The sequence below is a fragment of the Amblyraja radiata genome, chromosome 12 (assembly GCF_010909765.2).
Source record: "Amblyraja radiata isolate CabotCenter1 chromosome 12, sAmbRad1.1.pri, whole genome shotgun sequence".
Taxonomy (NCBI): Eukaryota; Metazoa; Chordata; class Chondrichthyes; order Rajiformes; family Rajidae; genus Amblyraja; species Amblyraja radiata.
Window position 1 is genome coordinate 52,604,588 of NC_045967.1, and position 21,273 is coordinate 52,625,860.

The window sequence follows — 21,273 nt, forward strand, 5'->3', positions numbered from 1 at the left end:
CCTTTAGGACCAGAAGCTCTAGCTTCAGAATAAAAGGACTTACCTTCAGAAAGGAGATGAGGAAATTATTTAGGCAGAGGGTGGTGAATCTGTGGAATTCATTGCCACGGATGGCTGTGGGGGCCAAGTCAATGGATATTTTTAAGGCAGAGATTGCCAGATTCTTGATTAGTACAGGTGCCAGGGGTTATGGGGAGAAAGCAGGAGAATGGGGCTGAGAGAGAAAAAAATAGATCGACCATGATTGCATGGCGGAGTAGACGTGATGGGCTAAATGGCCTAATTCTGCTCCGAGATCTTATGTACTTATAGAACAGTACAGCACAGGAGCTATTCCTGAACCTGGTTGTTGCAGTCTTCAGGCTCCTCTACCTTCCACCTGAAGGTAGCGGGGAGATGAGTGTGTGACCAGGATGGTGTGGGTCCTTGATGATACTGCCAGCCTTTTTGAGGCAGCGACTGCGATAGATCCCCTCGATGGTAGGGAGGTCAGAGCCGATGATGAACTGGGCAGTGTTTACTACTTTTTGAAGTCTTTTCCGCTCCTGGGCGCTCAAGTTGCCGAACCTGAGTGCCCAGGTCATACACCTTCTTTACCTACTCTACACACTTGTGTTGCCACTTTCAGGGAGTTATGGACCCCAAGATCTCTCTTTACATCAATGTAAATTCCATGATTTACATTATTACCCGCAGGTTCTGCATAAATTAAAAAAAAACCCTCAGCGAACAATGAACCATTGATCATCGTCCTCTTTGATCTGTCCTTTTCACACCTTACATGCTCTGTGTACCCGTCCGTATCTCCAGTTTCCATCTCCCCTGACTGTCATTCTGAAGAAGGTTCTCGACCTGAAACGTCACCCATTCCTTCTCTCCAGAGATGTTGCCCGTCCCACTGAGTTACTCCAGCATGTTGTGTCTATCTTCGGTGTAAACCAGCATCTGCAGACACATATTACACTCACTCGACACTCTTAAATCTCTACTCCCACAGCCATACACTGTGCATGGCTCGATTGTCTTTCTGCTGACTGGTTAGCACGCAATAAAAGCTTTTCATTGTACCTCAGTAGACGTGACAATAAACTAAACTGAACCAAACTGAATAGTTCCAAGGTACACAAAAATACTGGAGAAACTCAGCGGGTGCAGCAGCATCTATGGAGCGAAGGAAATAGGTGACGTTTCGGGACGAAACCCTTCTTCAGACTGATGGGGGGTGGGGGGGAGAAGGAAGGAAAAAGGGAGGAAGAGGAGCCCGAGGGCGGGCGGGGGGGGGGGGGAGGGGGGAGGGGGGAGGAGACAGCTCGAGGGTTAAGGAAGGGGAGGAGACTGCAAGGGCTAGCAAAATTGGGAGAATTCAATGTTCATGCCACCCGGACGCAAGCAACCCAGGCGGAATATGAGGTGCAACACCCAACAGCCCGGCTGCAATAGTTCCATGACCTTCCAACACCTTAAAACCTTCTTGGTTTTCACAGTTCAGGTCCAAAGAAGGAGCTTTTCACTTGAATCCGCAAATGCCAAACTTGCACTGTCTGAGGCATTTTGGACCGAACGAAAGTTACAAAAACAGTCAACATCTTTTTTAAACTTTTCCCCCCGCACTCTTTCATTCATTTACCAGAGCTCCTTTACGTCATGGTCATCTCTGCTGGGCCCTGGTCGACATTTCCATAAATTAAAATAGTAAACGATGAAATAAAACAACAGGGCAAAATTGTTCTCAGTCTCACTCAAAGTATATCCATGTATGGGCGGAAGGGGATGGCATGGATTGACTAGTACAATGGATAATAGACACATGGTGCCTTTGTGACTACACAGATTCCTTTATTTGGTGTAGGTGGGGTTGAAGGAGTCGCTGTTGAATACTGTTTTGTTAGTACAATAAAGGGAGCCGTTGTTGTATGCAAATGGTCTTTGTGGAACGCCCAGACCATATGATTACCAATTACAAAAAGCGTTGGGTTTTGGTGCTGACACCGAAGGAATTGGCAGCTTAATTAATTGTTTTCCCTTTCCCGGACTGAGGGGAGATGAACTGGCCAGTATTCTACACGGTCCTTGTAGGGGTGAACAAGCACTCGACTGGGATCGGGCGGATCTGGCTGTCTGTCCTGTTCATTTTCAGGATCATGGTGTTGGTGGTGGCGGCCGAGAGCGTGTGGGGGGACGAGAAGACGGGCTTCACCTGCAACACCCAACAGCCCGGCTGCAACAGCGTTTGCTACGACCAGTTCTTCCCAATCTCCCACATCAGGCTGTGGGCACTCCAGCTGATCCTGGTGTCCACCCCGGCCCTGCTGGTGGCCATGCACGTCGCCCACAAGCACCACGTGGAGAAGAAGCTCTTCCGCATCAAGCAACTGGCCGGGGAGGTGAACGAGATGGACGTGGAGAAGGTGACCAAGAGGAGGATGCACATAACCGGCTCTCTCTGGTGGACGTATGTCATCAGCATCGTCTTCAGGGTGATCTTGGAAGTCGCCTTCTTGTACATCTTCTACCTGATCTACCCGGGTTTCAGGATGATCCGCCTGGTCAAGTGCGACGCCTTCCCCTGCCCCAACACGGTGGACTGCTTCGTGTCGAGACCCACCGAGAAGACCATCTTCACCGCCTTCATGCTGGCGGTGTCGGGCGTGTGCGTGCTGCTGAACATTGCCGAGGTGGGCTACTTGGTCACCAAGGCTTGTGTCAGGCAGTGTCAGGACAAAGACAGGAGATCGAGTAAGGGTGCGTTCTACGGCCGTAATTTCCCGCTGTCTAGACCGCATGAGATTCACGGGTTACTGTCAAACCATGACTCCGGCTTCCTGAAAAACAATAAGCGCAACGCCGTGCGGAAAACATCCAACAAAAACTCCTGTAGAACCGCGTGACCACCTTGTTGAAGGAAACATTCTTATTCCAATGTAACCCCCCCCCCCCGTCCATGGTCGCTTATTAATCCCTCTCTCTAATATGTTTGAATGCATCTGCATTGAACTCAATAGACAATAGACAACAGGTGCAGGAGTAAGCCATTTGCACCTCCATTCAATGGCTGATCATCCCCAATCGGTACCCCTGCTCCTGCCTCTCCCCATATCCCCTGACTCCGCTATTTTTACTCCACTCATTCCAGCCAGAGAGCAAATTGGACCATGGTTTCCCAAGGCTACCTGTGTGGCTTGTACCATTGTCTACATCCACTTGAAGATACCTGGTCTTTGGTGCCTACCTTAGCTATGTTCTTGAGTTCCATAATGTCCCTTATGTTTTGAAGCAATCTTTTAATGGCCCTTCCTGATCAAATGTTTCACTGGCTGTTTAGCTTTGAGTTCATGAGGATATTTATTGCCTTGAACTGTTATTCTTTATCATGTAAGAAAAAGGGGGGGGGGGTGATAATGAACACAGGTGAGCATTCTGGTTTCACATGTTGGCTTGCTATCTCACCTGTTCAGTTCAGTTCAGCTTTGGTTTATTGTACCGAGAGGCATAGTGAAAAGCTTGTGTTGCGTGCTAACCAGCCAGCAGAAAGACAATACATGGTTACAATCGAGCCATTCGCAGTGTACGGATATGCGATAAAGGGAATAACGTTTAGTGCAAAGTAAAGTCAGTCAAGGCCGATCAGAGATTAATATCAAGAGTGTTTTATTGTCATGTGTCCCAGATAGAACAATTACATTCTTACTTGCAGCAGCACAGCAGAATATGTAAACATAGTACACTGTAAACTGAACGAGAGAGAAAAAAAGATCATAGTGAAAGTAAGTAAATGTTATTTATATAACACGTTTAAATCAACTCGCATTGAAACCAACGTGTTTTACATAAAATAAATAATTAAGTTTCCGTATATCTATAGAATTTTTTTTTTTCAATTAAGTAAAGGGCCTGTCCCACTGTACGAGGTAATTCAAGAGTTCTCCCGAGTACTCCCCTGATTCGAGCTTGTGTAACGTAAGTAGCGGGTCCGTAGGAGCTTGTGGATGTCTCGTAGCGGCTCGTACGAGTAACGGTAGGTACACGGGAAATCCGGTAAACTTCCGACGTTTTTTCAACACTGTGAAAAATGTCCACGAGGAAAAAAAAAACTTGCGATGAAAAAAATGGTTACTTTTTACTCGTACGAGCCCCTACGTACCCGCTACGTACATTACACGAGCTCGAATCAGGGGAGAACTCGGGAGAACTCTTGAATTACCTCGTACAGTGGGACAGGCCCTTGAGAAATGTTGCTGGAGGCATAGAGATGTAAGAGTGTGGAACGATTGTAATATGTGAGGTAGATCTGCTTCTGTGGCTGGCACGCAAATAGTTGCCTGGGTTTGGGCCGTCTTGGAAGGTGCCTCCAAAATAAGGGAAGGGAATGAAATACCATTCAGTGGCGGATACTATTTGGCAGCACAGAGTGGGTGCCGTGCCTGAGTGCGTAGGGCACCTCCCTTAATGGTCGACTGTTAGCGCCACTAGTTTCTTCCTTGGTCGACATGTTGAGAAGATGGCCATTAAACCCTGGAGCCATCGAACAAGGAGCCACACTGCCCGTCCACCAGTCTTCCGTCAAAGACCACGGTTTGCCTTTAAATGGGGATAGGTCTGGGGACCAGTGTGAAACATTGTCTACCTGTGGGGCGAGGTTGGAGATACCTGGAGAGGGAAGGATCCTGCGGTTTAACTGCAGTGAACTGTTACTTGGTTTAGGACCATTGTTAGCTCCTGCGGCATTCTTACACTGGCATCTGGTCAAACCTTGGATATGGGCTTATCCTGTGAATGAGTCTTGAAGTACTCATTAGAGTGACTCTAGACAGCATCACTAGACTACGCTCCTTGTATCCCTCTTGTTATCACACCTTCCCCAGCCAACAATGGGCCCTTATGGGCTCCACTCTTCCTGACGTCATCTGTTGTCGGCCCTGATTTGTTCTAGCCTTGTCTCACCTCCAATTTATTTCCCCCCTCCCCACCCTAACTCTACTTTCAGTCTGAAGAAGGGTTCCGACCGAAACATCACCTCTTCTTTTTCTCCAGAAATGCCGCCTGACCCACTGTTACTCCAGCACTTTGTGCCTATCTTCAGTATTAACCAGCATCTGTAGTTCCTTCCTATGCAAGTCTTGCATAAGTTGATCTTTAATGTGTTCAATGCTACTGGCTGTGACATCTCATTGCTCTGTCTGAAATAGAGTTGGTGTTGGTGCTTTTATTTTGGTTGTGGCTTTATTTTGGTTGGTCCATGACCGATTGACGACAATATTTAAAGCTCTCCATCATCTCTGCTTTGGCAACACTGACAGCAAAGTGGCGCAGCGGTAGAGTTGCTGCCTCACCGCGCCAGAGACCCGGGTTCCATCCTGACAATGGGTGCTGTCAGTATGAAGTTTGAACGTTACCCCTGTGACCTGCGTGGGTTTTCTCCGGGTGCTCCGGTTTCCTCTCGCACTGCAAAGACACTACAGGTTTGTAGGTTAATTGGCTTCTGTAAAATTGTCTTCTAATGTGTCGGATAGTGTTAGCGAACAGCAGGATCGCTGGTCGGTGCGGACTCGATGGGCCAAAGGGCCTGTTTCCACGCTGTATCTCTAAAAGTTAAGCTGAAATGGGTATGTACAGCACCTCGTTTCCTGAAGCCAATAACTAGCATACCTGAAATGAGTTAGTGCTCAGCAGATCAGACAGCATCTGTGGAGAGACACACCAAGTTAACATGATTATTTTCAGTGTGTTATGGAATGTCCCTAAACGAGGTGAGATAAGCAGAGAGGTAGGCAGCTTAGAGAGGCCATTCTGGTGCTTCAAGCCTCATCAGCAAAATGTGCAGGGTCCAACATCGAGGATGCAGCATAGGTGAGAATTAGAGGAGCATAGATATGTTGGGAGGCCTGGAGTGCTGGTCGTGTCATGAAAGGGCTTTCGCCACTGAGGGATTTATAAAGTAGGATAAAGATTATTGAGGCATCGTTGAACAAAAGAATATTAATACGAACAGAAGGTACACAAAAATGCTGGAGAAACTCAGCGGGTGCAGCAGCATCTATGGAGCGAAGGAAATAGGCGATGTGTCGGGCCGAAACCCTTAATACGAACAGAGTTTGGATAGGAGGTAGACAAAATTGCTGGAGAAACTCAGCGGTTGCAGCAGCATCCATGGAGCGAAGGAGATAGGCAACGTTTCTTCAGAAATAAAGAGTTTGGATAGGATTTAGTGAAACAAGGAACTGCAGATGCTAGTTTACAAAAAACCTCCACAATATACTGGAGTAACTCAGCAGGTCAGGTAGCATCCCCGGAGGACATGGATAGGTGATATTTTGGGTCTGAAACATTGCCTCTCCATGTCCTCCAGAGATGCTGCCTGGCCCGTTGAGTTACTCCGTTACGGTGTGGGTGTGTTTTCCTTGAATACATTTTTGGTGAGTTTGGGATTATGGAGAATGGCGAGTCCAAGACAGCAGAAATAAAATGTCGAAACCAGGGATTATAAAAATGAGAATCAGAGTTAAAAAAGCGTTCAAGCTGAGACAGCGGCAGGGCTGGAGTTGCTGTGGCAATGGAAGTTGGTAATGTGGTCGTAGGCTCACCTCAAGGTCAAATTGGACACCATTGTTGCTCATTTAATGAGTGGCACAGTGGAGCAGTGGCAGTGTTGCTGCCTCACAGCACCAGAGACCCGGGTTCAATCCTGACTACGGGTGCTGTCTGTACGGAGTCTGCACATTCTCCCTGTGATTGCGTGAGATTTCTCCAAGTTTCCTCCCACATCCCAAAGACATAAAGGTTTCTGGGTCAATTGACTTCTGTAGATTGTCCCTAGTGTGTGGGAGAGAACGTGTGTACGGGCGATGTTTGGTTGACGTGGGCTCGGTGCGCCTAAGCCTGTTTCCACACTGTATCTCTAAACTAGACTAAAATAAACCTAAGATATTGACCATTGGAGAGGGTGAGGTCCTAAATGCCGTCAATAAATTCCTGTCCAAGGACTTTGCAATTTGATTAAGAAAGAATTGGAGATGCTGGGAAAAATCGAAGGTAGACAAAAATGCTGGAGAAACTCAGCGGGTGAGGCGGGAAGAAAGGTCTCGACCCGAAACGTCGCCTATTCCTTCTCTCCATAGATGCTGCCTCACCCGCTGAGTTTCTCCAGCATTTTTGTCTGCCTTGCAATTTGATTAAGTTGCCAGAATCATTGCAGGGATCAAATGTCACATCTAACGCCCCCGCTAGTTCCTACCGTCCTATGGTGAGAGAGATTTAATTGTTGGAGACATCTTAATTATTCCTTTAACGCCATAAGAAGGTATGAAATCAAAGCAGGAATAGACCTTCTGGCCTGCTCATGCCTACGGCACCATTCAGTAAGTTCATGGCTCATCTTTCTCAGAGCCACTTTCTTGCGCTGTTCCCGTATCCCTTGATTCCCTCTCTCTCTCCTGGCATATGGTTGGAAAAAGTATCTCGACTATCTCAGTAGAAGCCTGGAGCTTTCTTTCTCACTTGTAATTCGGTTCAATTGTCAATTCGGTTTTTGGGGAACTAAGAACCAGAGGACATTTGGGTGGCACGGTGGCGCAGCAGTAGAGTTGCTGTCTTACAGCGCTTACAGCGCCAGACTACGTGTGGTGTCTGTACAGAGTTTGTACCATCTCCCCATGACAGCGTTGGTTTGAGATCTTCAATTTCCTCCCACACTCCAAAGACGTACAGGTTTGTAGGTTAATTGGCTTGGCATAAATGTAAATTGTCCCTAGAGTGTGTAGGATAATGTTAATGTGCGGGGATCGCTTGTCGGTGTGGACTGTTTCCATCCTGTATCTCTTAACTACAATAAACTAAACTAAAGTAAAGGGGGAAAGATTTAATAGGAACCTGAGGGGTAACATTTTTTCACTCAGGGTGGTGGGTGTATGGAACGAGCTGCCGGAGTTGGCTAGTTGATGCAGGTACTATCGCAATGTTTGAGAAATATTAAGACTGGTACATGGATATGACAGGTTTAGAGGGATATGGGCCAAAAGCAGGCAGGTGTGCCTAGTTTAGATGGGGCATGAGGGGCCTGTTTCACCGCTGAACTATAAGCGCTAGAAAAGAGGAGAAATCGTAAACAGATCAAATTCACTGAAATCTTCACCTGTGCAATTAAAGATTAAATAACTCATAATTCATAAACATGATTTTATTTGTCCCCTGTCCATTATCTAATTGGAATATTTATTCTCAGTGGAAGGGAAATGGAATCAAGGAAACATAGAAATTAGGTGCAGGAGTAGGCCATTCGGCCCTTTGAGCCTGCACCGCCATTCAATATGATCATGGCTGATCATCCAACTCAGTATCCTGTACCTGCCTTCTCTCCATACCCCCTGATCCCTTTAGCCACAAGGGCCACATCTAACTCCCTCTTAAATATAGCCAATGAACTGGCCTCAACTACCTTCTGTGGCAGAGAATTCCAGAGATTCACCACTCTCTGTGTGAAAAATGTTTTTCTCATCTCGGTCCTAAAAGGTTTCCCCCTTATCCTTAAACTGTGACCCCTTGTTCTGGACTTCCCCAACATCGGGAACAATCTTCCTGCATGTAGCCTGTCCAACCCCTTAAGAATTTTGCAAGTTTCTATAACATCCCCCCTCAATCTTCTAAATTCTAGTGAGTACAAGCCGAGTCTATCCAGTCTTTCTTCATGTTGTAAATTAATGGCAATTTTTTTTTATTTGATTGGCCCAATGAATAATGCAATGGATGTTTAATCTTGTGTCGGGGTTTGGATTTCTCCATTAGCTCAGAAACAGTTGTTTTTTTTTAAGAATCCTATGTTCAAATTAATTTTACTGAACGTGTCGACCTGAATTTCTTGCCTGCACATAAAGCCGCTCTTTTTGTACATCCTGCTGGAAATGTTTTCCGAAAAGTATTCTGGTCATTAAGAGGTCACCATGCCACTTGTGTTCAGTAAAGATGAGGAGAATCCCAGGTTTGATGGTGCATTTTGTGCTGAGCCAACTGATCTCGGATGTTATCGATGTTGCTAATGTTTGCTGCTACTGGTTTGCAGAAGGAATAGTCACTTTTCAGCTACACCGAGGATAAGCGCAGATTATTTGTGATATCCCAAAGTCACACAGTTAAAGTCATACGAGCAGAATTAGGCCATTTGACCCATCAAGTCTACTCCGCCATTCAATCATGGCTGATCTATGTTTCCCGCTCAACCCCATTCTCCTGCCTTCTTCCCATAACCCCTGACACCCGTACTAATCAAGACTCAGTCAATCTCCACTTTAAAAATACTAAATGACTTGGCCTCCGCAGCCGTCTGTGGCAATGAATTCCACAGATTCACCCCCCTCTGAATAGAAAAATTGCTCCTCGTCTCCTTTCTAAAGGAACATCCTTTTATTCTGAGGCTGTGCCCTCTGATCCTAGGCTCTCCCACTAGTGGAAACATCCTCTCCACATCCACTCCATCCAGGCCTTTCACTAATCGGTCGGTTTCAATCAGGTCCCCCACTGCAATGAGGTTCCATCACTTATCAAGTATTAAATAGAAACATAAAAAATAGGTGCAGGAGTAGGCCATTCGGCCCTTCGAGCCTGCACCGCCATTCAATATGATCATGGCTGATCATCCAACTCAGTATCCTGTACCTGCCTTCTCTCCATACCCCCTGATCTCCTTAGCCACAAGGGCCACATCTAACTCCCTCTTAAATATAGCAGAGAATTCCAGAGATTCACCACTCTCTGTGTGAAAAATGGTTTTCTCATCTCGGTCTTAAAAGATTTCCCCCTTATCCTTAAACTGTGACCCCTTGTTCTGGACTTCCCCAACATCGGGAACAATCTTCCTGCATCCAGCCTGTCCAACCCCTTAAGAATTTTGTAAGTTTCTATAAGATCCCCCCTCAATCTTCTAAATTCTAGCGATTACTAATTGTAATGGCAAATTTTCAGCTTTTCCAGTGCCCTCTTTTCCAGTTGCCATTAATACACAGTTACAGTAGGAGTGATCTTATGCAGACCCAATACAACATATCTTCCAGTTGTTATCTCCAGTTTAGTCTGTTGTTTATTGAAGTAGTTGTACAAATAAAGAGATGAACGTACCAAGTTTTCCTAATTCTGCATCCAAGTTGTAACTGGTTGCTCTGCCCCAGATGAGAACTGTATGCGCTCCCTCCCCATGTCTGCCCCTTCCTGTCCCCCATGCCCTTATATAACACCACCCTGTGCACCTACTGACCGCCTCCTAGTATCCAAAATAATACTGCAAGATTAATCTAAGCAAAATAATATGATATGCCAACGATAAACATAAATGGCTCATATTCGAGTACCACCGCTCCCCCTCTGTGATTACATGCCAGGCTTTGGCCTCCCTCTCCTCTTACACCCCCCCCCCCCCCTACAATCAGTCTGAAGAAGGGTCCCGACCGAAAACGTCACCTGTCCATGTCCTCCAGAGACACTGCCTGACCCGTCGAGTTCCTCCAGCACTTTGGTGCCAAATAGAAATGACCAGTTAGTTTTGTACATCCAGTAATATATTTCACAAGAACTTATCAACACGAGTTTATAGCAGGAGTCGGTCACAAAGCCCCTCGTGTTTGCTCCCCTCATTCAGTTAAATCAATGTATCTTCAGTTCTGCACAGTGGCACAGCGGTAGAGTTGCTGCCTCACATTGCCAGAGATCCGGCTTCAATCCTGAACTCGGGTGCTGTCTGTATGGAGTTTGCTCCTTCTCCTTGTGACCACGTGGGTTTTCTCCAGGTGCTCTGGTTTCCTTCCACATTCCAGAGACGTGCAGGTTTGTAGGTTAATTGGCTTCTGTAAAGTTTGTCCCTGGTGGGTAGGATAGAATTAGTGTGAATTGTTGGTCGACATGGACTTGGTGGGCTGAAGGGCCTGCTTCCACGTTATATCTCCAAACTAAACCTGCATCCCCTCTAACCTCCAATAACATTTCATTCACTTGCTGATTACACATCTACCTGTCTCTGCTAAACAACAAATCCCAGCCTCTGCTTCCACTACCCTTTGAGAAACACAGTTCCATGCACTTTTACACACTTTTTGCCGATTTAAAAAAATATTAAATGGGCAATTCCGTACTTTTAAACCATGGCCACTAAATTGACCACCAAGACTGACCCAAGATGTTGTATGCCCACATCATCCAGAGATACTGCCTGACCTGCTGAGTTACTCCGGCACTTTGTTCCTTTATTTCTTTTAAGGTATTTGTTTGGCTTTAAAGCAATTTAGTTCATCTAAGGGTTGTAACATTATGAGGTTTATGCTTTAGTATTTTGGGAATTAATGGGATCATATCTAGAGTACAGTGTACAGCATTGCTCTGTGCAGGAATGAACTGCAAGTGCTGGTTTACACCGGAGATAGACACAAAATGCTGGAGTAACTCAGCGGGACAGGCAGCATCAGGGGAATTAAGAACCAGGCGACATGGGTATCAGGCCAGAGGGGAAAGATTTAACTGGAACCTGAGGGGCAACATTTTCACACTGAGGGTGGTGGGCATAAGGAACAAGCTGCTGGAGGAGGTCATTGAGGCAGGAACTATAACAGCATTTAAAAGACATATGGGCAGAGACCTGGATAGGAAAGATTAAGAGAAATACGGGCCAGGTGGGACATTGAGTTTGGCATGGACAAACATCGAAACATAGAAACATAGGAAATAGGTGCAGGAGTAAGCCATTCGGCCCTTCGAGCCTGCACCGCCATTCCATATGATCATGACTGATCATCCAAAATCAGTACTCCGTTCCTGCTTTCTCCCCATATCCCTTGATTCCGTTAGCCCCAAGAGCTGTATCTAACTCTCTCTTGAAAACATCCAGTGAATTGGCCTCCACTGCCTTCTGTGGCAAAGAATTCCACAGATTCACAACTCTCCTCATCTCACTACTACATGGCCTACCCCTTATTCTTCAATTGTGACCCCCTGGTTCTAGACTCCCCCTTCACCGGGAAAATTTTTCCTGCATCTAGCCTGGCCAATCCTTTAAGGGTTTTATATGTTTCTATAAGATACCCTCTCATCCTTCTAAATTCCAGTGAATACAAACCCAGTCGACCCATTATTTCATTCTTCCATTATTCCTTCATTATTTTTATTCACTGTATGGATAGATACAAATATAGAGCAAAAACACAATGGGGGCAGATAGAGCTGTGGGTGGGTGGGTGGGGGGAGGGGGGGGGAGGGGGGTGGATACTGGGTATATTGGAAGCGGTTCAGAGAAGTTCAATAGACATTTGGCTCTTTGAGCCAGCACCGCCATTCAATGTGATCATGGCTGATCATCCCCAATCAGTACCCCGTTCCTGCCTTCTCCCCATATCCCATGACTCCGCTAACTTTAAGAGCCATATCTAGCTCTCTCTTGAAAGTATCCAGGGAACCGGCCTCCACCGCCCTCTGAGGCAGAGAATTCCACAGACCCACCACTCTCTGTGAGAAAAAGTGTTTCCTCATCTCTGTTCTAAATGGCTTACTCCTTATTCTTACACTGTGGCCCCTGGTTCTGGACTCCCCCAACATCGGGAACATGTTTCCTGCACTAATTCCTGCAAGTTCACTTCACTAATACCTGGAGTGGGAGATGGTCTAATGAGGATGGGATAGTTTGTATCTTCTGAAGTTTGTAAAAGTGTAAGGGACCTTGATTGAAACATATAAGGTCCCGTGGCGACTTGACATCTGTGGATGAAGAGAGAATATTCTCCCTTGTGCACGGACAGAGGTGGTCATCTTTTCCTTTTCTCCAGGGATGATGTCTGACCCGCTGAGATACTCCAGCTTTTTGTGTCTGTCTTCCATATCCAAGCATCGACGGACTCGAATCTTTAAAGATAGATATGCAATCCGGGAGAGGGAGACAGGAACATTGTTAAGATTCTAGATGGAGGGAGATAGGGTGGGCAATCTCAACAAGGGTAAGGTTCCCGGGGAGATGAGAGATCGATAAGACGAGGCAATGTTACAGTATCCATCAGAAGACATTAGACACTAATTATTTTCACGTCCAGTGTGTCCCCCTCCCTGACTATAGATCTGAAGAAGGGTCTCGACCCAAAACGTCACCTATTCCTTTTCACCAGAGATGAAGCCTGACCCGCTGAGTTAACTCTCTCTTGAAAACATCCAATGAATTGGCCTCCACTGCCTTCTGTGGCAGAGAATTCCACAGATTCACACCTCTCTGGGTGAAAATGTTTTTCCTCATCTCCGTCCTAAACGGCCTATCCTTTATTCTTAAACTGTGACCCCTGGTTCTGGACTCCCCCAACATCGGGAACATTTTCTTGCATCTAGCCTTTCCAATCCCTTAAGAATTTTATATGTTTCTATAAGAACCTCTCTCATCCTTCTAAATTCCAGTGAATACAAGCCCAGTCGATCCGTTCTTTCATCATTTGTCAGTCTTATGTCATATGCTTGGGGTAGTTTGGGTTGAACTACAAACCTCATCGCACGCAATCAGTCAAACCGATAAAAATAATCAAAATAAAAAACCTTGCACCAAAATTTCTATTCTCATGCCCCCAATGCTTTCCCCCAAAGTACAGCATGCCTTTATCGTTAGGTAGAATCATTGAATTGCTATGGTACAGGAGGCCCTGTAAAGGGCTGGTCCCACTTTTACGACCTAATTCACGACCTCTGCCGAGTTTGCCCTTGACTCATACTCGCAGCATGGTCATCAGGAGGTCGTAGGTAGGTCGTGATGCTAGTCGTAGGTACTCGTGACATCAAGTAGGTCTGGGCGTTTTTTCAACATGATGAAAAATGTCCACGAGTAAATAAAGTCGTGAATTAGGTCGTGAAAGTGGGACAGGACAGGACCTTAACCCATCATATCTTCAGCTCCTTGATGCAACTTAGTGGAGACACGTCTGAATGTTAAATCCTATAATTATATGGAGATGCATGGTAGAGTTGCTGTCTCACAGCGCCAGAGACTCGGGTTCGATCCTGACGACGGGTGCTGTCTGTACGGAGTTTGTACGTTCTCCCTGTGACCACGTGGGTTTCCTCCGGGTGCTCCGGTTTCCTCCCACATTGTAAAGACGTACAGGTTTGTAGGTTAAGAGTCTTGGGTAAAATTGTAACTTAACCCTGGTGTGTGTAGGATAGTGTTAATTGTTGGGGTAATCACTGGTCGGTGTGGACACGGTTGGCTGAAGGGCCTGTTTCCGTGCTGTAATTGTTATATGGTTATATGTTATATGGGTGAAGGGCCTGTTTCCACGGTGTATCTCTAAACTAAACTAAGATAGTCACTGTTTTACTGTAGGAAGTGCAGAAACCAATTTTGCCGACAATGTGTATTATAAATAGCAATTAGATCATTGGATTATGGCTTGTATTTAATGGCAAAAAAACTTCATAAAATATCTGCTTAACATTGCCACATTATAATATTGGATAGGCTGGGTTCATTTTTCTTATGCCAGGGAGGCTGAGGGGTGACCTGAACAAGGTTTATAAATTTCCGAGACACATGGAGAGGGTTGACAGTCAGAATCTATCAACTTTGTGTCATCTTCTTGACCAACGTCTTTTAGACAATAGACAATAGGTGCAGGAGTAGGCCATTCGGCCCTTCGTGCCAGCACCGCCATTCACTGTGATCATGGCTGATCATCCGCATTCAGTACCCCGTTCCTGCCTTCTCACCATATCCCCTGACTCCGCTATCTTTAAGAGCCCTATCTAACTCTCTCTTGAAAGCATGAAGAATTGGCCTCCACTTGAGGCAGAGAATTCCACAGATTCACAACTCTCTGGGTGAAAACGTTTTTCCTAATCTCCGTTCTAAATGGTCTACCCCTTATTCTTAAACTGTGGCCCTTGGTTCTGGACTCCCCCAACATCGGGAACATGTTTCCTGCCTCTAGCGTGTCCAATCCCTTAATAATCTTATATGTTTCAATATGCTGTCCGCTCATCCTTCTAAATTCTAGAGTGTACAAGCCCAGCCACTCCATTCTATCAGCATATGACACTTCCTGGTGAACATACTCCCCTGGTGCTGTCTTGGAAGAAATTGCTAGATATGGAAGCAGCAACAATTACAAAATAGCTAGAAATTCCTGAGTAAGGAAGGTCTCATTAAGGAATCTACAAAATAGCACAACCCAGCGGTATGAATATTGATTTCTCTAACTTCAAGTAACCCTGCATCCCCTCTTTCTCCGTCCCTCCCCCACCCTAGTCTTCGTACTAGTTTCACTGTCGTCCTGTTGAGTTTCATTGTCTGTATAATTCATTATCACCTACCCCACAGCCTACAAGCCAACAATGGACCATTGTGGGCTCCACATTCCCTTGATCATGGTCTTGCATGTCTTTCGTTCGTTTGTTCTTTGTACCTTCTTTATCTCATTTCCTTATCACCTGGCTCTCATTCTGAAGAAGGGTCTCGTCCCAAAATGTCACCTATTCCTTTTCTTCAGAGATGCTGCCTGACCTGCTGAGTCACTTCAGCATTTTGTGTCTATATTTGGTATGAACCAACATCTGCAGTTCCTTCCCACCCATATCTCCTTTAATCCCACTGCACACTCAACTGTACCAAAACTGTCTGAAGCAGGGTCTCGATCCAAATCTTTGCCCATTCCTTCTCTCCAGAGATGCTGCCTCACCCGCTGAGTTACTCCAGCATTTTGTGTCTACCTTTGTACCAAAAAAACATTGGTTTATTGAAATGCCAGAATATTACACAAACCTAACACTGGACAGTCCTAGTATGTGCATGGACTTAGCTGTTGGCAACTAGACTGCCTCATGATAAGAAAATTACAGTTGCCTTTCAGATGATAAATGCTAATTGAAAACCTATAGAGCAAACCTACACACATGTCACATTGGGGTGGCACAGCAGTAGAGTTGCTGCCTTACAGCACCAGAGGCCCAGATTCAATCTTGTCTACGGGTGCTGTCTGTACCGAGTTTGTACGCTCTCCCTGTGACCGCGTGGGTTTTCTCCGGGTGCTCCGGTTTTCTCCCACACTCCCTAACACATGCAGGTTTTTAGGAGTGGGATGGAACTGCAAACGTGGCTTACACTGAAGATAGACCCAAAATGCTGGAGTAACTCAGTGTTATCTGAGCATCTCTGGAGAAAAGGAATGGGTGATATTTCGGGTCGAGACCCTTCTTCAGATGCCCCTGTCCCACTTAGGAAACCTGAACGGAAACCTCTGGAGACTTTGCGCCCCACCCAAGGTTTCCGTGCGGTTCCCGGAGGTTTTTGTCAGTCTCCCTACCTGCTTCCACTACCTGCAACCTCCGGCAACCACCTGCAACCTCCGGGAACCGCACGGAAACCTTGGGTGGGGCGCAAAGTGTCCAGAGGTTTCCGTTCAGGTTTCCTAAGTGGGACAGGGGCATTAGGGGAGAGGGAAACTGGAGGTATAGAAGTGTACACAGAGCGTGTAAGGTGTGAAAAGGACAGATCAAAGCAGACGATGATCAAGGAAATGTACAATGATTAATTGATGGCTGAGGGGAAGGTGACAACGAGGCGTACAAACAGTAAAATTAATCAGGAGGACAGTGAAACTAGTTTGCGAACTAGGGTGGGGGAGCGATGGAGAGAGAGGGAAAGCAATGGTTGCTTGAAGTTAGAGAAGTCCGCTGGGTTGTAAGCTGCCCAAGCAAAATATGAGGTGATGTTCCTCCAATTTGTGTTTGGCCTCACTCTGACAGTGGAGGAGGCCCAGGACAGAGAGGTCAGTGTGCGAATGGGAGGGGGAGTTAAATTAATTAGCAAACAGGAGATCGCGTGGTCCCAGATAGTTTGAGTGGAGGTGTTCAGCGAAACAATCAGCCAGTTTAGTTTATTGTCACATGTACCGAGGAACAGCGCTTGGTCTCGCCGATAAATAGGAGTCTGCAACAAGAACACCAGATACAGTAGATGAGGTTGGAGGAGGTACAAGTAAACCTCTGACAAACCTGATAGGACTGTCGGGGTCCTTGGACAGAGTCGAGGGAGGAGGTATAGCGACAGGTGTTGCGTCTCCCTTGGTTGCCGGGGAAAGTACCTGGGGAGGGGGTGGTTTGGGTGGGAAGGGATGAGTTAGCCAAGGAGCTGTGGAGGGAGCGGTCTCTGCGGAATGCCGAAAGGGTTGGAGATGGGAAGATGTGGCTAGTGGTGGGATCCTGTTGGAGGTGGTGAAAATGTGGGAGGATTGTGTTTTGCGTGCGATGGCTGATAGGGTGGAAGTTGAGGACTTGGGGGACTCTGCCCCTTTTGTGACTAGGGGGAGGGGGAGGGGGAGCAAGGGCGGAGCTGTGGGGTACCGAGAAGACCCGTGTGAGGGCCTCGTCTATGTAGAAGTATGGAAGAGAGGAACCCCGTTCCCTAAAGAATCTCGGATATCCTGATATGGAACTCCTCATCTTGGGAGCTTGGCTTCTGAAAATTGTAAATTGTCCCTAGTGTGTAGGATAGTGCTGAGGATAACACTCAGGATAATGTACAGGGTGATAGTTGGTCGGCACACTCATGGTGGGCCGAAGGGCCTGTTTCCTCACTGTATTTCAATAGTCTAAAATCTAAATGGTGAATACAATCTAATCTTTACTTTGTATCTCTTTAAGAAATGTTAATATTCTATCAACATTAATATTTCAATATCCCCGTCAAAGCACTTCAAAATAACACTGTATAAATTAATTCTACACAATTACTCCAGCACTTTGTCTCTTTCTTTATAAACCAGTATCTGCAGTTCTTTCTGTCTACCATTTCATAGCCATGGAATATTGTGCCACAACATTTTCAGGATGAAATGTTAACAAAACATTTTTAAAACATGTATAAGCTCTTTCTCAGAAGCGTTTGATGTAGATTCATTCATTTGTTTTACCTTGTTTGTATGAGATCTTGCTGGACTGCACATTCCTCTCTCTCCCCTCTGCCATCTCCCTTCTTCTGGGGATATTGGAGCCTGCTGGCATCTCCCTCCCTGAGTTTAGTTTAGTTTAGTTTAGAGATCCAGCGCGGAAACAAGCCCTTCGGCCCATCAGCGATCAACCTGTACACCAACACTATCCCACACACACACTAGGGACAATTTACAATTTTTACCGAAGCCAATTTACCTACTAACCTGCACGTCTTTGGAGTGTGGGAGGAGACCGGAGCACCCGGAGAAAACCCACGTGGTCACAGGGAGAACGTACAAACTTCATACAGACATCACCCGTGGTCAGGAGCGAACCCGACCTCTGGCGCTGTGAGGCAGCAACTCTGCCGCTGCGCCACCGTGCTGCGCTTTGTATCTGTGGGGTTAGTCGTGGAAATTTATTGTGGATGTGATAAATATGCCAAAGTGCCTTAAACCGAATACCATACTGTTAATCTAATATTGCAAATTAAGATAATTGTGTTTGAAAAATTCTCTCCGCAGTACTCCTGAATTTATATGAAACATGCTGCTGAATTGGTTAGAACCATTCATTTGCCTGTAAAACCTCACCAGGAAAAAATATCCCCACCGCATGAGAAGGAAAAACGATTCTCCAGAGATGCTGCCTGACCCGCTGAGTTACTCCAGCACTCTGTGTCTATCTTTGGTATAAACCAGCATGTGTTGTTGTTTTTTTGTTTCTACATAAGATAGTATCCTATGTGGTGCAACCAGTTTCATTTAGTGATTTAAATAGCTATCATTCATTCAACTGTCATTATCTAAAGAGAGCGTTGACACAACAGGTTGTAAATAGACAATAGGTGCAGGAGTAGGCCATTCGGCCCTTCGAGCCAGCACTGCCATTCAATGTGATCATGACTGATCATCCCCAATCAGTACCCCGTTCCTGCCTTCTCCCCATATCCCCAGACTCAATAGACAATAGACAATAGACAATAGACAATAGGTGCAGGAGTAGGCCATTCGGCCCTTCGAGCCAGCGCCGCCATTCAATGTGATCATGGCTGATCATCCCCAATCAGTACCCCGTTCCTGCCTTCTCCCCATATCCTCTGACTCCGCTATTTTTAAGAGCCCTATCTAGCTCTCTCTTGAAAGCATCCAGAGAACCTGCCTCCACCGCCCTCTGAGGCAGAGAATTCCACAGACTCGCAACTGTCTGTGAGAAAAAGTGTTTCCTCATCTCCATTCTAAATGGCTTACCCCTTATTCTTAAACTGTGACCCCTGGTTCTGGACTCTCCCAACATCGGCAACATGTTTCCTGCCTCTAGCGTGTCCAAACCCTTAATAATCTTATATGTTTCAATAAGATCCCCTCTCATTCTTATGAACTCCAGAGTATACAAGCCCATTCCTGAGTCCCTGAGCCCCGTGTTATTTTATGTAAGTGTCGGTGCTGTAATCGCACATACCTTAACCACAAGATTTAAGGTGAGAGGGGATAGATGTAATACGAACCTGAGGACTAACTTTTGGGTATTGGCTATCTTCAAGGCACAGATTGACAGATTCTTGATTAGTACGGGTGTCAGGGGTCATGGGGAAAAGGCAGGAGAATGGGGTTGAGAGGGAGAGATAGATCAGCCACAATTGAATGGTGGAGTAGACTTGATGGGCCGAATGGCCTAATTCTGCTCGAAGAACATGAACTTAGGAACTTTATCACAAAAGGGTGGTGGGTATTTTGGAATGAGCTGCCAAAAGAGGAAGCTAAGTCCAAAAGAGGTCCAGGTACATGGATAAGAAAGGCAGATAAGGACCAGGTGGGTCTAACTTAGATTGGTCACCTTGGTCGGCATGGATGAGTTGGGCCAAAGGGCCGAAGGACCATTTTACGCACTGTATGACTCTATGACTAACCCAATCATTGTTGACACTAACCTCCATTCATCCAACCATCTAGCATTAATATCTAACGGGAAAAAAAAGTCTCCTGCCATTACAGATGCCTGAAGACTCCTCGCTAGTCCGAGATTTGATTCTGCACACACTTCTGGAGCCCCGGGTTTGGAGACGGTAGCTCAGAATTCCCCACCAGCGACGCCAGGATCTTCGCACAAACATTTCTGGGCCCTCGATTCCCGCCACACCTCCCACCGTGAGCCGCTCCATGTCTACCTGGTTGCCATCTGCAATCTCCCTCATCAGACACGTTGTGCTTCTCAGATAGACATCCAAGAACTTCATCCAGACCAAGGCTGCATGATAATGTAACACCAATGACTTCCCCGCCATTGTCTAACCACCAGACATTCGCCGGTCCTCGGGTTTACGGCCAAGAGTCTTCACCAGGTTGTCATCAACGCTCGCCACTTCGCGCTGTGCAGGAAATCGAAAATCGAAAAGACTTCACCTTTGGAATTCCATATAACATGCATCATCCCTGATTGGCGCTGGGAGACCCTTCATTTTTCTAACCCTTTCTCATTCATCATTTCATTGTTTGCATGAAATCACAACAAACGTGGACCAAGACGATGCTCCTTCCTACAGATAGACTATGTTGAAGGGAACCGGTCTAAATTTAAGGTCCAATTCCATTGCAAGTTGAGGTCCGTTTTGAGGAACATCTTGGGTCGACATTCATTTCGGTGATCAAACGAATAGGAATTAAGGTTCCTCCACCCGTCGATTTCATTGATGTTTAAATCAATCATAATTCAGTTAATAACGTTTAAAATGTTTTAATTGGTGTCATTAAAAATCCAACACTTACAGCATATGTATTAATCTATCATCTGTTGTGACATCTGCTGCTGTTGAATGAATGGCCAGATGTCGTAACCCTTGTATCCCCTCTCTCTCCGTCCCTCCCCCCACCCTAGTCATCATACTAGTCTGAAGAAGGGTCTCGACCTGAAACATCACCTATTCCCTTTCTCCACAATCGTCCCCGACCCGCTGAGTTACTCCGGCTTTTTGTGTCTATTTACTAGTTTCACTGTCATTCTGTTGAGTTTCGCTGCCTGTACAACTCGTTATCACCTAGCCCACAGCCAACAATGGACCATTGTGGGCTCCATCTTTCCTTGATCATCTTTACTGTTTGGATATCTTTCCTACGTCTGTTCTATATCTCTCTACATCACCGTCTATATCTCTCGCTTCCCTTTCCCCTGACCCTCAGTCTGAAGAAGGGTCTCGACCCGAAACGTCACCTATCCATGTACTCCAGAGTTGTTGCCTGACCTGCTGAGTTACTTCAACTTTTTTTTTGTCTATCTTTTGGCTTCATGCATCGGTGTATCAAGTGCTAATGGCAATAAAGTGTTTTGATCTTGTACAGTGCCTAAACAATTAGA

The 21,273-nt window shown here is 46.0% G+C and overlaps 1 protein-coding gene across 2 annotated transcripts; it reads left to right on the forward strand.

Moving 5' to 3' along the window:
- The first annotated feature begins 1,992 nt into the window (after positions 1-1,992).
- Positions 1,993-20,682, forward strand: LOC116979207 (gap junction beta-1 protein-like). Of its 2 annotated transcripts, none has more exons than XM_033030777.1 (2): positions 1,993-2,742; positions 19,917-20,682. In XM_033030777.1, exons 1-2 carry the CDS (start codon positions 2,043-2,045, stop codon positions 19,922-19,924), a joined length of 708 nt encoding a protein of 235 aa, XP_032886668.1. In that variant the 5' UTR covers positions 1,993-2,042; the 3' UTR covers positions 19,925-20,682. The 2 variants fall into 2 exon arrangements, with proteins under 2 accessions (XP_032886668.1, XP_032886669.1); XM_033030778.1 differs by having other exon boundaries at positions 1,993-2,675.
- The last annotated feature ends 591 nt before the right edge of the window (positions 20,683-21,273 follow it).

Bases quoted from the DNA above. Each gene is read 5' to 3' on its own strand.
- LOC116979207 (XM_033030777.1), top strand. From the start codon at position 2,043: ATGAACTGGCCAGTATTCTACACGGTCCTTGTAGGGGTGAACAAGCAC.